At 45.3% G+C, this 16,163-nt stretch overlaps 1 protein-coding gene across 4 annotated transcripts; it reads right to left on the bottom strand.

Moving 5' to 3' along the window:
- Positions 1 to 278: 278 nt before the first annotated feature.
- LOC121621419 (ankyrin repeat and fibronectin type-III domain-containing protein 1-like) lies at positions 279 to 15,536 on the bottom strand. Of its 4 annotated transcripts, none has more exons than XM_041957889.1 (19): positions 15,398 to 15,536; positions 12,974 to 13,365; positions 12,405 to 12,675; positions 12,044 to 12,244; positions 10,914 to 11,021; positions 10,426 to 10,523; positions 10,025 to 10,115; positions 9,231 to 9,338; positions 8,627 to 8,726; positions 7,724 to 7,853; positions 7,462 to 7,581; positions 7,125 to 7,231; positions 6,566 to 6,680; positions 6,074 to 6,240; positions 5,519 to 5,696; positions 5,233 to 5,395; positions 4,467 to 4,633; positions 3,906 to 4,113; positions 279 to 3,747 (listed from the first exon to the last, which is right to left on the bottom strand). In XM_041957889.1, exons 2-19 carry the CDS (start codon positions 13,133 to 13,135, stop codon positions 2,975 to 2,977), a joined length of 3,267 nt encoding a protein of 1,088 aa, XP_041813823.1. In that variant the 5' UTR covers positions 13,136 to 13,365; positions 15,398 to 15,536; the 3' UTR covers positions 279 to 2,974. The 4 variants fall into 4 exon arrangements, with proteins under 4 accessions (XP_041813823.1, XP_041813824.1, XP_041813825.1 ...); XM_041957890.1 differs by having other exon boundaries at positions 12,974 to 13,317; positions 15,398 to 15,534; XM_041957891.1 differs by having other exon boundaries at positions 12,974 to 13,176; positions 15,398 to 15,529.
- Between the last annotated feature and the right edge of the window lie 627 nt (positions 15,537 to 16,163).

Raw genomic sequence — 16,163 nt, 5'->3', positions numbered from 1 at the left:
CTCCAGCCCAGCCAATCAATAAGGTCAGTGCTGAACTAACAGAGTGGCTGGTGAAACCGCATGTGAGAAGAGTGATAACACATTTTTATATTTTCTTTACGTTTGTGTCTTCTCAGGCAGATCACCATCAGCTGGTCTATCAGTGTTGTTTCCAAAAGGATCATCAAACTGCCCCTGGGTCAGGTGTCAATCATGGTGAAGTCCAACCTGTGTGACCTTCATGGCATGTCCCCCAAAGGGTTTGCAGAACACAATGAATAAACTGAGGGGAGTCACAATTTTTTAATTGAGTTTAATTGACTTGTACATACTGATATTAAGGTTATGCAGACATGCCCACTTTGCCTTAGCCACACACTCAGCGCTGTGTTGCAGCACCTAGATGTGACAGACACAGGACACCCATCCTTTGAAACAGCTGCTGGTTTAGATAAATCAAGCATGTAAATTGTATTTGAAGCCAAACTGAAAATACTTATGAGCTTAAAGGCTGAGCTCAGTCATCTTAAATAAATAAAGTTTTACCCCTCTTTTTCATTACTTTGCATATATGACAATCATTTGCTAACATACACATTTGCTATTCTATACCAATTAGTCAGGTGTATTTTAGCCACATATGTGCTTGAATTTGGCAGATTCTCACTGTGACCTCTAGAGGGCAGTGGACACTTGTAATTCAACTTTGAATTCCATTAAGCACGAAGACAAACACAATGCCAAAACACTTCAAGTACAATCTTTCAAAATAAAACAATAATATATCAAGTTTACGATTGGACTGTATGTCTTCCCCCTATCAGAGGACTGATATCAGCTCTGTGATGTTCACCCACCGCACTTCAATACAATCTTTGACGACAGTGTGTCTGTGCAGACTGACCAGCCATTCTTAAACTCTATGTGTGATCGGTGTGTCTTCACTGTCGTGCTATCAGAGCACAACTGATCAGATAACCATTGAACCATCGCAGGCCATTAAGGCACACTCCTCAGTGGCTTTAATAGTAATTAGTAATGGAAAAACTGAAATGAATTTCAGAATGCATTGATAATTTTCTCCTTTGATCTGCTAATCAGGGACTATTTGATGTTGGGAAGAGTTGGCACTAAGTTAATTAGAAATTTAATATATCACATTAGTACCCCTTTATCGCACAAATGTAATTACAAAGTACATCCTCTCTGTTTAGGCTTGCACAGCAGGGAGAAAACTCAACAGATCGTTCGACTAGATTGCTTCGTTAAATATTCTCAGAAATAGACGCCCCCATATTTTGCTTATCATAAGGATGGGATGTGATAAATGTGACAGTGCACTGATCTCCAGTGAAACTCTGTGGTGTGTATACTTCATTAATAACCACTGTAGTTACACGTCTTTAAAGCCTCTCACGCCTCTGCGTTTTCAGTCATTCTGCCCGATTAGACTCTTCTTGAAATTACACTGAGCTATGATCGATTCACACAAGGTCATCAAAGCACCAATAAGAGTGAAAAATGGGTAAGTGGTCCTCAACAAGTGCACCTGAAGAGTGAGAGAGGATGTCACACAAGCACACCCACACAAGTGAACACACTGGGGAGTAGCACTATGTGAGAGCCTCATGCAGCATTTAATGGCATTTTATTAACATTAGTTTGGGACCCACTTTACACGTTTAATACAAAGTGGCCTTCTCAAAATGTGGTTATCCACATGTTCATAAAAGCCAAAACTTAACCCACTTAAGTATTTAGTTTGCCAGATAAAATACCAAAGGTAGCACCATAATATGAAGTATGGCAATGAAGGTGAAATTCCATCAAAATAAGCCTGGTGATAATGGCCATATTCTGACCTGGACTAAGGGACTAAACTGCAAGGAAAAGCTATTCCATTCCATTCTCTTCTATTCTCGTATTCTCAGTGTGAATAGAGCCCCCTCACCCTGCCACTCGTCCCACACCGAAACTTTCTCCACAGCATTATTCGTGTGGTAATTCTTACTCCTTCTCCCAAACTCTTCATCCAATTCTCCGTCTCTCACCATTACCCCCAAACCATTTACCAAGTCTGCATGGCTGCAGCCCAGGAGGAGGTAAAGATACAGCAATGCACAACACACAACAATGCGAGGCCAAATCTCCCCAGAAGCAAAAAAGAACTGGCATGAATGTGCAGATACGAATGGCTTTGCTTGCTCCTTAACAAACTGAAACCCAGAACACATTTTTTGTACTGTGTGCCACCAAGAAAGATAAATGCAGGCATATAACGGAAACCTTTGAGTAATTTTTGAAAACCTGATTTTCAATAGGCCTTTTTAGGGTGAATGCTCTAAAAATTACTGAAGGAACTGAAGAACAAATCATCCACTATGTCCTTCTCACAAGTGCAGGTTCACATCTTGAGTTTGTTTTTCTTGCAGCACCCACATTATTATGTCTTGTCTGAGCTGGGGGCTTTTTTTCTCTCATTACTTGAACTTGGATGCCAGAATTTGCAGAAGTGGTTGGACCGACAGCAGTAAATGCAGTTTTTTTATGGAATACCAAATAGTGCACAAAGGTAAACCAAAGAGAGCCACAGCTGTTCAATTACACGTACAGTTTAACAGCTCTTCATAGACTGCAAAGCACACATTTCCACTTTACTCAACTGTATGCACTTAATGAGTTTGTTTTGCCACTTCCAACTGTGAAACTCTAATGGACTGAGCATGAGGAAACATAAACTACAGGAGCAAAAATGTGCATTAATCAGTGGAGCTGTGGGTTTATTAGATCAGCTGTAACAATGTGTTAGATGAAGTGCTAGGTGAAGTATCTAGATATCACTCGAGTCTTCCTCCACAACAGTTCGTATTAACTGTGGAGGTGGACACTGATGGACAGTCAGGGATCAAGGAGACTGTCATTTCCAAGTCAAGACAGTCTGTGTCTGTAAATCGACTGAGCTGCAGGCTGAAGTAGGCTGGCACTTGAGTCGATATCAGGAGGAGCTGTTTGAGGGTCTGTCCCACTCCACCTGGTTTCGCACTGGAATGCACACTGCCTTGCTGGGAACCAGCTGATCCTTCTTGTCCTCTGGAGGTAAATCCCTGCTCAAAACGGGCACATCATCGCCTGTGGCGTTCACCTTGGCAGAGGCGGACATGTCCGGTCCTTGCAGCACAGTATTGTCACAGTGCGTCTCCCTCGCACTGCTGCTGCTGCTGCTGCTGCTGCTGTTACAGTGGGGGATGGGCTGTGACACACACGCGGCTCCACTGGTCAAGTCTGAATTCTCGAAGTGAAAGAAGCTGCTGTTTTCACTAATCGCCAGTCCAAAGCTCTCTAGCATATTCATTACTGATGATGTGGACGGGCCACTGGGCGTCTCCTCTTCAATAAGACTCAGCGTGGGCAAGATGTCCACCAGCTCTGCCATCTCCATTGGCCGGATCACCTCAGTGATGCAGGAGGGAAAGTCCTGCTCCTCACCGTAGGACTCCTGTGTGTCCAAAACCGCGTACCCCATTTCCAACTGTGTAACAGCTGCAGGCTCTAGTCCAGATTCGATCAATGCGCTTGTGCATCCCAATTCTGACTGGCCGACGCTCGTCAAGTCTACAGTTGATTGGGCGGCGATGTCCACAGGGTATCCTCCCTTGGCGACGCCCTCCGCTAACACCGTCGTGGCCTCTTCAGGGACAGCCATGGTTCCTGCTTGAGCGGAGACCTCAGCAGTGACAACATTTGGGGGAGTCATGCTGACAAAACAGTCTGAAAGAGAAGTGGAAAACAAAAAGAAGTTTAAATTATGGCAGTATTTAAGCCTTAAGCAGGTTACAGTAATTCAGCTTTGCAGCGATCAGGCTAAACTCAGATGGTGACCTTGTCGCTGTGAGTATATCAGCATGACCCCAATATCATCACTATACCTGTAACGGCTTGTCTCTGTGCTTGCATCCGATGTGGCCACGTCAGTCTGGCGGTCAAACCCTCCTCCTCTTCTTCACCATCAGGACGCGCAGGCGGGTCTCCACCCATCACCAGGCCTAGAGGCACCGCCCCCACCCACTGCTTGGATCGAACACACTGTAGACAGTCCATGATCCAGCGGGCGTCCCTCCACAACACGTCCAGCCGCTGCGCACAGAAGAAAATAAATGGCAACAGAGAAACTGTTAAATTAGTTCAACTGAAATCGCATTTAGTCATCCCCTTTTTCTACGCTTAATCATACACACTGATGGGTGAGTCCAAGTAAAAGCCTTTATTTTTTATTCATTTCCCTCATCAAGCCCATATTAATCAAATAAGAAGAGATGTATAATATGAAAAGCAGACAAAAGAGTATTTTTTAAGCTATGAGTCAGCTGAGATGTGGATTTTGCAGCAGCAACTGACGTGGATCAGTACGTCGCACTGTCCTGTAACAAGCTAACAAGCTTGTCTTTCACGTTTTCAGCCGCCTTTTGTTTCTGCTTTCATGATCTTACATGGGAAAGCTCAGTGATGTGGTTCAGACGCTCGCGGGCTTCCTGCACCTCCTTGGTGTCCAGCGCCTCCCGCAGAGCCTGCTGGGCCAGGTGAGTGTCCAGCTCCAGCCTCACCCAGGCCTGGCAGTACTGGGACAGGAAGTCCCGTTCATACGTCCAGAAGTGAACTGGTGATGGGGCAGAGTTAAGAGCGAAGACAAATCATGACATCGAAGCCCAGGGGAAAAAAAAAATTCAGAACCCATTAGCACACCTTTAGCATTAAATTAGAGTCAAACAGTCAAAAGTATGGATGAGAAGGAGGATCAAAGGACTAATTAGATCAGAAAAAACAATAAACATGACTCATCTTCAAAAGACCAAAAGATCCAATACTGCACCTCAGTGTGCTTTACTGGTGAGGGACAAATTGCATTTGATTGTTCATTTCTGAGGTTATTATTTTTTCCTTTGAAGATCAGACACATTTATTCATCTTAATGAGATGCATGGCATATAAAATGACTTCTGTCAATTTGTTCTTATGTGATGCTGCTGTTTTTCTTCAGTTAAAAGGGCTCCAGGACGCCATGCTGTTCCTCATAAGAGAAGGTTACCCTGGCAGGTGTTTTATCTTAGCATCAAGGTCCACAGTTCTCCCAGTTTGATGAATGCAGTATGAATCATAGTTTTCGATCTCTCGCTCTCTCTCAGCACTGCTTGAGAAACAGTGTGGCACTATTATGAGAGAGATCCGGTATTTATGCGACAATAGTTTTCCACCTACCCAGCTCAAAGACCTGCAGGGGCATGGTGAGCCCAGGCTCTTTGGTCCCCACCAGAGGCCAGTAGCTGGAGCTGAAGTCCTCGCTGGGAGGCAGCAGCAGCAGCATGGACAGCTTGTCTCCAAACTGCAGCAGCTCGCGGGTGTACACGCCATACTGGTAAGCCTGTCGCAGACACAAAAAACACGTCCAAGCGCTATGAGAATCTGTTAGAGGCTGAACTGCATTTCATCATGCCCTCTCTCAGAAAGGGGGTTTTGGAAGGTGGCTGTTTGGAACCAGTTTTACCCTGTAGAGGGGGATGTTGAGCTTCGTCAGGAGATGTGTGACTGCTGCTCTCAGAGACCTGATGAACTCCACCAGCCCGCTGCTCTCCATCAAGCTCTCATCCTCGCCGCTCAACAGGTTCTGAACGCTGCCATTGGTTGTGGTGTAAACATGACTCTGAAGCCACGCCCATTCCTCTCTGTCACACAACGACAATGCATGAAGAGCTTTCATATCAGTAGCTCTGCATTGTGGCCTATTGAGTACTAACTGCATGTAGTTTATATTCATCCAGACCATTTTCCAAAGAATATCTCATGTTTTTTTTTTACTGATTTATGCTGCCTTGTTAGTGGAGGCTTATGGAAAAATTCAACATCTAAGAGTTGAGAGCTGCCTGCCAAACAGCCCCCTTTCTAATGCCAGGAACTACCACATTTGAAATATCCTTTTTAAAGCATTTGGGTCTCTGTGCAGCACCAGAGAGCAGCAAGCGTGGCATGGTACGATCTGGAAAAAGCTCAGAAACATCACGTTTGTGATGGGCCTGGCTCAGCTGGTCTCAAACGGCGTTACCTGGAAACGTGGGCATTGTGTCGGACCCGTGTGTGGCAGAGCAGATTGGGCAGCCTCTGTGGCACCAGGACCCTGATCTGGTCCACTGAGCTGCACAGTTTCAGGATGCCCACGTACAGACCCGGCTGGGCCCACTGAATGCTGTGCCTGTGGAAGGACAGTTTCTCCTGGACAACAGAGAGAAACAGATTCAATGTCTGGGATTTTAAATTATGTTAAGAGGATGTGATTTTTAGATGCCTTTTATTGACTGTGTCTCTTTCGTTTTCATTTGGTTAGTTAATTTGAATGAGGTTTGCTAAATTCCACTGCATTTTCAGGGCTATTTGAGTTGCATAGAAAAGAAAAACAAGGCTCAGTAATCAAGTCAGGAAAGTCAATACACTCAATCACTTAGGCACTCAGTGCTAAATACATTCTGTTGCACGTAGCAGCTGCTCACAGACTTGTTCTGTGTGTCCCTCGTTTACACAAACACAAACCCAGGTTCACCTTGAGCTGCTCGTAGAGCATGTCCATGGCAGTGGGCTCAGGCAGCAGAGGAGTTCTGCTGCGGTTCTTTTCCAGGCGGGCCAGGGGCATCCAGTGAAGCGGAGGGTCAGGAGGGCTTGGAGCGGTGCGGACAGATCAGGGTACAAATGAAATGCAACCACGTGGAACCACCAATAAAAACTCTGTTTGATTGATTTATATTGGGACAACACAGCCAGTATAACACCAGCAAACAACAGGCAGGCTACACTGAAAACATCATTCTGCACATGTGCTAAGCAAGCTCAGCCTGATGTCTGATTGGGCTAGTATCTCCCTCGTGCGAGCGGGGTTCTGATTTGGGTGATTGATAAAGTCTGGCAGACTGACTGAAAATTCAGTCTGGTAGATTCTGAAAATGTTTCTTTCACTGAAGATGTTTTTCAGACATGAATATGAGCAGCTGCGCGGTGAGTGGGAGACTGTCCTTCGAACAGAGGACGAAGGTTAAACTGTCCTTTGATGCTGTGTGCTCTTAGTGGAGGAAAGAAACATGTCTGAGAGGGATTAACTTTCTCACCTAGGAGGGTTTGGGAACTCCTTCAGAGTCACCAGTAAGACGTTGCCCTGCCGGTCTTTCAGAGGCTCGTAGTACACCTGGCCCAGGTCCACTGTTCCCAGCGAAGACTGAAGGCAGAGAAAGGTGGAGAGGTAAAACAGAAGCATGAGGACGAATACATATGAGGAATTTTAGGGATTAATGGAGTGAAACACAGGTTCTGGGGTGCAGGTATGTAGCCTGAGATAGGGAGACGAGGCACCAGCGAGGAGAGTAGGAGGAGTAAGAGCTAATTAAAATTGCAGTTAACCCATTTTGATGCTTCTTATCATGCAGAGTAAGCTGCTTAGCTTCCTACCTGCAGCTGGGAAACAGCTCTTAAAATGTTGTGCCTGTTCTGAAGGAGGGAGGAGGGAGACGAATGAGCAGAGGAGAGGGCCTGCTGGAGCCACGGCACTTGTTGCCATGCACAAGACAACTAGAAGGAAAGGAAAAAAAAAAATCACATTCAGTTTTAAACTGCATTTCACACAGAAAGGTCCACAGCCACTTGTGTGTCTGATTGTAGAGAATGTCGGCACATGTCGAACTAATGCAAACATGTTCAACCGATGGCTCACCTTAGCAAACCAAGGAAAGTCTTGGGTGATGGAGGTGGAGCAGCACTGGATCTCCACCAGTGGGATCTGATCTTCAGCCGTCACCAGGATGTTGTCCTTGTGGTAGAACACAGTAGCCATGTACACGCCCCTAATGAGATCAATGCGAGACAGAAAAAGTGTACAGGTGACTCTAGCTCTGTGGTACAGTCAGACGACTTTAACTTAACGCTACGTCAATCTTGACTGTAAAACGTTAAACCGTTACATCATGTGAAGCTTCTGATATCAACTTTGTGGCCTGATCACAAATCATTTTTGGCATCAAACAGTCTCTTCAGACGGAAATCTGTGAGAGATCAGAGAATTTCCTCAACTCACACAACAGCCCGAAATCCTTCAAGTGAAGTGAAAGCAAGGAAATTCATTTTCACAGGCCAAAATGAAAATGGAGGAAGCATATTCTTTCAAATGCCTTCATTTTCTGATAGTGCTGTTATCACTGTCAACATTTATTTCAAGTTATGCAAATGATGTTTGAGCCTACAAAAGCATTTCGCTTCAGCCAAAACATTCTGAGGTATCTGTGCAGTCCTCAAAGCTGTGCTGTGGTTCCTATTCGTGCAATTAGACCTTTTCCCTGTCCGTCCACTGTTAGCTGCTGTGGTGGGCGTGGTCCACTGAACGCTTGTGGCAGCAACACGCCTTGATCAGTCACATGCCACTGGCCACATTTCAGTGATTTCAAACACTGCTAACTGCAAACAAGCTTCAATGCGACTGCTGTTCTTTTGCAACACCCGTAACAGACACGAGTTTGGACTCGGCTTTGTAGTACACACGGCTGTAATCACATCACATTTAATCCGTTACTCCCCGCACCCTCAAGGCACAGTGGGACAGGTAAGACAAATGGAGCGCTACCTCTGTAGGAGACGAACAAACTTGGTGGCGGACTGGAACAGTTGTTTGATGCCTCGGGACACAGACAGACGCTTGCTGGGACTCTGGGGCTTAGAGCTCTCTGTGGAGAGGAGGATCAGACAGGATGAGAACCACTTTACTGCCAAAGTACATTCACTGTGCACGCACAACGTATTTGATTGAGCGGTAAAAACGTTTTTCTCTGTCGTGGAGAGAGCTGATACCCGCAGTACATGCTGCTGATAAGAAATTCTGTAACGTAGGAATAATATTAGATCTCTATGGAACATCTTAAAAAATGTTTCAGTGTCCTCAGCGTTCATTATGTATTCTGACACTTCAGAAGCACATTGTACACGTACTTCTGACACACACAATGCAGTCATACTGAAAAGAAGCCTTATGCAAGATCCTTTTTTTCATGATTTATTTTGTATTGGTACATGAAATAACCACCAAAGGTACCGATTTATGCAACAGATTTTCATAGAAAAGTAATGAAGAAAATGGGGACTTGAAAATTGCCAGTGTTAATATGTTTCTTTGTTTTCTTTTCATTTCATTTTCATTTCTTGCGACACACTGCGACAGAAAATAGCATTACCTATGCAGAATCCTCGGTAATGTGGTTCTCTGGCATCTTCCAGCAGCTTCCTCACAAGGCCCTCGTGATTTCTGAACTGTGACTTCACGCCGGTGCACTCTCTCCAACCTGCACGGGGAGAAAGAGAGAAACGAATCCTCACTTCCATTTTTACGCAATTAGGAAAAATCATTCAAGACATCAAGAGCTCATTGGCAGGCGAGTCCTGAGTGCTGCTTTCCCCTGTCTTGGTGATTAGGAGGCAAGGGCGATTGCATGAGAGACCATCTGTGTGCTATCACTCCGACGGTTTCACTGCTGATTCATTCTCAGCTACAGAAACTCTGCCTCCTTTAAAATTACATTCAAATGCATTTACAAGTTAAATTGTGTTACCTAACAGCTGGATATGACTGATAACACTACTTGTCTTGTATTCCGACTTACATTTGGGCTGACATTCATTTTTTTTCCCTTTGTTCTCCATTTCAAAAACACTGTGTGGCAACTTTTGCGTCATTGCACGGAATAAAGTGGAAAGTAACAGCCAGTAATGCCGCGAGATAAAGATTGTGAGCCGAATTCAAACTCAAAGCAGTGCGGGTACACGGCCCATAGACTCACTGTGACATCTTCAACTCTCCACATTTTAATAATTCATTAATCCTACCAGCCGTGAGTGGATTCCACTTCTTTCACATCAAGCTTGGTGTCATCCAAGTAATTTCATTACTCAGGGACAGAGAGAAAAAGAATGGAGCCCTTTCCCCACGGCAAGTCCACATTCATCAAAGTTTGCAGTTCAGTATACTCACTGGAGGGGGCAGCGCTGGCCGGAGCAGAGCACTGAGGCGGGCCCCATCCTTTCACGTTGAATGCGCTCACTCTAACAAAGTAATGCACTCCCTGCATTTGGAGAAGCACCAGATCGGCAAATTATCACCATGCATTAAACTTACGAACAAAGAAATGACCGCTCTCATTAGTAGATCATCTGGTTAAGGATATAAATGAGGAGGATGAGGACTTTTCTCTGACAGGAAGTGGTTCACCACAGAAGATGACGACTGGGGAGCAAACAAATACAGTCTGCATGTAGGCTTCGAGCTAATGTGTGTGTATTGTATGTACACATATAACCATTTAACTATGTGTGCGTGCATGCACATCCATGCATGTGTTGAGGATATGAAGGCGTTGTTCTGTACTGACTTACTGCTGTGAGTCCGTTGATACTATAGGATGGATTCTTGGTCTCTGTAACTTGGGTTGAGCCGAGGATGCGTTTGAAGCTGGCTGAGGTGCTCCATTCCACTGCAAACACAAAACAATCGCACTGACAGATCATTCTCTGGCTTTACTCAAAGACCCCATAGGAAAGAACTAAGGATTTGAGTGTTTACAGTGTTGGGGTACTTGCCGTACCTGGGCTTAATCTACTCTTGGCTGCAAAGTATGACATTTATGCAGCTGTAAAACTAAGTGGCAAAAAGAGAGTAGCCAATATAATATAAAGCTTTTATACCTGCCAGCCTAGCTTATGTGTGAGACCTTGATTATATCACTCCTTTATTTATCCATCAGGTCTTTGTCCATGCTTTGATCACGCCTGCTGCTCTCTTAATTTGTCCCTCCACTCGTCGATCTTGCCATCCTTCCATCTACAGCGTATAATATATCAAAGCCTTGTTATTCACCACTTACCTCTGTAACGGGTGATGAGCCCCACAGTGTCTGGCTCTTTGATTGCCACAAACAGAGAGGACGTACTGGTCACCAGTATGGACACGTGACTGGGAGGCCCAGGGAGCTCTGGTTGAAACATTTAGACAGACTGATGATCAAAATAAGCACGTAGTTAGTTCTGAGAGTAAAACAGAATACACTAACACGTGTATAGAGAGAATAAAAGTATAGCATTGTCTCAGAGTAATAAGTCAGTTTTGTATTTTGGCATGAATCTCATCATCCTGGTCCTCAACCTAACCAACCAGGGATGCTAGGAAAATGTAGAGGTTCTCCCCTTTGTGCCAAGACACAGAGTCTCTGCCTGGATCTCTAGCATCGACGAAGTCATAAGTCTCAGATGAAACCATATTTCTATTTTTCATTTTAAGCAGACACTCGTTTCACCGCACCGAGATGAGGAGCCGGTGCCTTATTGCCCTTACAATAACACCGTGATCATACAGAAGTCAGGGAAGAGAACTGTATGTGCTTCAAAGACAAATGAAATGAGAACTAAGGAGAGGCGTTTTTTACAGAGCAATTACAGAGAGTACAGAGGGGAATAGAGATCCACCAGGAAGAAGACTTGAGCAGGTTGACGTCGGGAAAGGAAAGCTCAGAGGCCCAATATAGCAGAACACAGGCTGCACCAGAGCGTTTGGTGGTACCCACTATCAAGAGTTTCAATTTGATACATGCGGCCAGTGGGAGCCGGTGGCGGGAGCGTAGGGAAAGGGGGAATTTGGGAACGCTGATGACAACCCACTCTGTTGAATTCTGGATGAGCTAAAAGGGGGCTAGAGGGAGACTTTCAAGGGGGCAGCAGGGAGTCCAGACAGGAAATCAGTAAAACTTAAGCAAGAAGTTGGGCGGAATTCCTGATCACTGTGGTCTCGCCATCAGTGATGGAGGGGCTTTGGAGAGGAGAGCTGGAAAAAAATGCCTCTACTTTTTTGAGAGTGATTTTGAAGAGGATAGAAAAAAAAAAGCAAGAAGAAAACCAGTATTTCTAGCAACTGAGGACTGAAAAGACACAGGCCTGTGATGTAGCTTGTGTCCCAAGCTGGAGTTCAAGAAATGCCACAAGCTGACCCAAGACCACTGACCTGTGTTTTGGAAGTTCTCTCTCATCCGGCAGTACAGTTGCAGCCTGAGGCTCCAGAGGCGGATCTGTCTGTGGACGTCAGCCTGTGCCTGAGGCCCTGTCCCTGCCTTCCTCAGCAACTCCTTCTTCCTCTCCTCCACCCGTTTTCCCGCCAATGCCACCAGAGCATCCAGCTTAAGTGCCCACTCCGCTGGCCTGCACACTGAGAGGAAACACAGTGGAGAAAGATGGAGCGAGGCGGAGAGAGGACGGATTCTGAATATGATTTGCACTCAATTAAAGCTGCTCCCGAAGGACTTTTCATGCTATTTATAAACAAATATGTTCATGTTCTGTTTGTTGCTTTAAAGCATGAGACTCACAAATGGGGTTATGTCTGGCTCCCGCCTTTGTCAACACATGGAGCAGAGGGGAATTGTGGGTAAGGGCAGCCACATCCAGGGGGACCAGGCCCTGTTCGCTCACCCTGTTCACCCCCTTCTCCCTGTCTCTCTCCCAGTCCTTCTCTTTCTTCTCTCCTCTCTCCCACATGCTTCCTCCCCCTCCTCCTCCACATGTGGTGTGGTCTCTGGACAGCAGGCTTTGTACAGCCAAAGTGTCCTCATTTTCCACCGCCTCCCACAGGGTCTTGTACTAATGGGGAGCAGGGGAGAGGGTGCAGGGACAGAAAGACAGAAAGAGAGAGTTCATACTGAAAGAGAGATTTCTTTTATGAGGTAGCTGCTGCACAAAGAAAGACGCAGTGGACGAGACAGAGCGCATAAATCAAATCATAAATCAGCACGGATAATGAATTCACAGCAGCACAGAGTCAGCATGTAGTGTCAAAATAAGGTCTCATAATTTTAACAAGAAACCCAGCCAGGGGACAGGAAAGCATTTCAGCCCAAGTGGCCAGACCTCCCCTCCAAACCACACCCAAATATCTTACAGCATCTGCAGACTTGCCGAGGTGTTTGGGTACGTCCATTTCCCCGGCAACAGACGGCTCTCCACCCCTCAGCCTCACGGACAGGTTTCTGTAGATGCGTTTGGGCGAGACGGGGCCCAGAGAGCGCCGGCGCTGGGGCGGGTTCCTCATGGATACGGACATGGCAGGAGAGGAGAGGAGAAGGACAACAGGAAGACGGATAGCTGGAGAGAAGAAGGAAATAGCGAGCGGTGTGACGGATTGGTTAGTTCATGGAAAAAAAGATTAGGACCACCAACGTCAGAGGCAGGAAGAAGGAGGACGGGACAAGAAAAGGGACGTTTGAAGCAGAAAAAAAGAAGGACCTGGGGAGAATGAGGAGAGAGTTAGAAAAGGTGAAAGTCATTAGAAAGCTGGAGGAGTGTATAGAGGGGAGGGAGGTGAGAAACAAAGGTTGGGTGGACAAAACAGAATAAACAGTCAGGCTCACACAGTCGTCTACAGCAAAGGCAATTTTCTGCCGACTTGAAGGGCAAGTCTAGGCTGAGCGGAGCGGCGCTGTTGTGTGGGTGGATAAAAGTTTCAATGCCTGTACACAGTAGATGAAAAATGCCTTGAAACATTCATTTCTGTGCCTCTTACTGTTCTCCCTTTTGTTCCTCTTTTACCACTATAATGTGACAGGGGTTTTATTCGCTCTGAATGGAGTCTCTCAGCACACAAAGCGACGGACCCGTCAATCTAATTAACCAAAGAAAGGCGATCTCGTGTAGAAGAGCCAAAATTCTCCCCTTCAAATAAATATGGATGTCCTCGTATCATCAGCTTGAAGATAAAAATCCGTCACCACTACAGTAATGACGGTTCGTTATCAATTCCATTGCCCTTTCATCATTACAATCAGCCATTTTTGTGCCTAAAAAATCTCTTACATTTTTTTTTTCAACACTTGGAACTAAAGGCGGTTTAGTTTTTCCCCCTCTTCCTCTTCAGTCAGCAAGTCCTCTGTTTCATTTGTCTCTGTCTTTCTTCTCACTCCCTCTTCCTCGCCTCTCTCTTTCCACAGTTTTGACTTTCACGTCACGCCCGAGCGATCAGATCTGAAATGCATCTTTGGACGAAAAGGGGGATGTTCAAACTCTGTCACCGCTCTCTCTCATCATCACTTTCCCATCTGTAGGAAAGCCTCAGATTTCAGTGTTTTGTTTTTTTTTATTTAATCTCTATCAGGTCACGTCATGGGGTGATGACTGGTCCACTGTCCTTGCGTGAAAGTGAATACTCCCCTGGTTGGTGCCAGCTGAGGACAGAATATGAGAGCTCTGGTCACAGTGACGACACGTTATACCTGCTGCCTCACTGGCCTGCACAGTACCTGCACTGTGTATAAGTCGGGACGCGGGGGTAGGGCATAGGGGTATTTACAGCAATCGTTATTGGTACAGTTTTCCCCTATTTGTTTATCATGGCTTCCATCAGTTGTGGAAACTGCTGATGGGACAGCTTCAGTGCCTCTTGTGAAGCAGCACAAAAACAAGGTAAAAACGAGGAGGAGGAGAGGAAAAAGGTGCTAGAGAATAACAGCTATGTGAGCATGGTTGCGTCAGGAACTTAAAAAGAACCTACGCTGACCCATGAGCACACATACACTGTAGATTCCTTGTGGTTTTGTTGCGTGTCAGCATCTGCGTTTGTGGTGATGTTTTTTTTTTTTCATCTCAGTACTGTGGTCAACGTGCTGAGAGTCGGGTATGCTGCACATTTGCAAAGAGGGTCTGTGCTTTTTGTCAGTCTGCTAAATGCTGCGGCTCAGAAGTTCAGCTGTGCAAGGAGACATCTGATGACTAATAGCCCTAATACCCCAGAAAATAATGCAGAACATTCATTTGTGCACGTAAACCACAAAGACGTCACTTGCGAGGGTTATCATAGTGCATGGATAATAATACTTTGCATTTATTAGATTATTTCGGGACACAAATTGCGACAGCCAAAGTTAATCCAACATAAGAAGCCATGGAGATTATGATACTTAAACAACAGCAGGCAGTGAATGTTTTAGCATATAAGTTTAATGAGAGGCTACAGCCTAACTCATCACAAAAAGTTGGTGTACTTCTTATTAAAGTTTCTACAAGCTACAAAACGCCATAAGCTTTTAAATCAGCTATAAATCTGATTTTTTTTTAATTTTAGAATAGTTGTAATCCTGTAGTAATCCTATTCAACGAATGCCATGCAGATAAACAGTAACTGCTAGACTGTATGACTGATCCGCATGTCACAAAATAGTCACTGTAAACCAACACTAAAAGGAAAAACACCAAAAAGTAGCACAAGTGTAAGTCAGTCGTTGTGCATCAAATGGAGCAATGTGCTCCACACACTTTCTACAACAGGTTGCGTCCAGTTTGACTGTTACGTGAAATTTAGCGAAGTTCTTACCTTAAGTCGACACTTTTCTTTTTAATCGGCCTTTAGTCCAACGCTGCCGCGGTGTTTCCACATGTTTGATCTTTTTACGTAAGTGGGCTGCCTGCTGGTTAGACGTAATCCATCGTACCGACTTCAGCTGGTTTCACCTCTGACTGTGAAGCGCGCCTGCACGTCACACCCGAGTGAGAGCCCGCCGCTGCTCCGATACGCACGCGCGCACACACGCGCGCGCGAGCTTCTTCCTTCTTCCGCCCTCTTCCTGCTTTATCTCACTTAATTTCTCACGAGCAAACTGTGTCAAATACCTGAAAGCAGTGTTGTCTAGTAACATGAAGGCTTCAGTATGGTATTTGTAGACTATTGGGATTCACTAATAATAATAATAATAATAATAATAATAATAATGAAGCATTTTATAGGCACAGTATAGTTTATAAAGCTACACTTATGGCTGCTGTATGTAACTGGGTGGTGGGATAAAATCAGCGCAAAATCTTAATCTATTGCTGCTTGATTTGTCCACACTACACACTGAGCTTGTGTGTGTGTGTGGTGTGTGGCTGTACACAGGAAGCGGTTCAATAGCACATAAAGCCCAATGAGAGGCTGAGCAATGATGTGAAAAATGTCTGCATGTTAAGTCTCCACTTGTGCTTGGGCAGAAGCTGAATCCATTTGTCTCTGTGCTTCATTGGCCCTTAAAGAATTGTCTCCGTGAAACAGTTGTCAAATAAAGTTGATGGATATGCATCGGCCCCCACCTGAGCAGCGAGGG

Source organism: Chelmon rostratus, chromosome 17 (genome assembly GCF_017976325.1).
Source record: "Chelmon rostratus isolate fCheRos1 chromosome 17, fCheRos1.pri, whole genome shotgun sequence".
In the NCBI taxonomy this organism is placed as follows: Eukaryota; Metazoa; Chordata; class Actinopteri; order Chaetodontiformes; family Chaetodontidae; genus Chelmon; species Chelmon rostratus.
This window is presented reverse-complemented; position numbering and strand designations above follow the sequence as displayed.

What these genes read in the sequence shown, in the direction of transcription:
- LOC121621419 (XM_041957889.1), bottom strand. Translation starts at nt 13,135, where the DNA reads ATGTCCGTATCCATGAGGAACCCGCCCCAGCGCCGGCGCTCTCTGGGC. An exon ending in TTTGTTCGTCTCCTACAGAG is followed by an intron (nt 7,854 to 8,626) that starts GTAGCGCTCCAT and finishes TGATCTCATTAG; the next exon opens with GGGCGTGTACATGGCTACTG. An exon ending in GAGCTGTTTCCCAGCTGCAG is followed by an intron (nt 7,232 to 7,461) that starts GTAGGAAGCTAA and finishes CTCTGCCTTCAG; the next exon opens with TCTTCGCTGGGAACAGTGGA.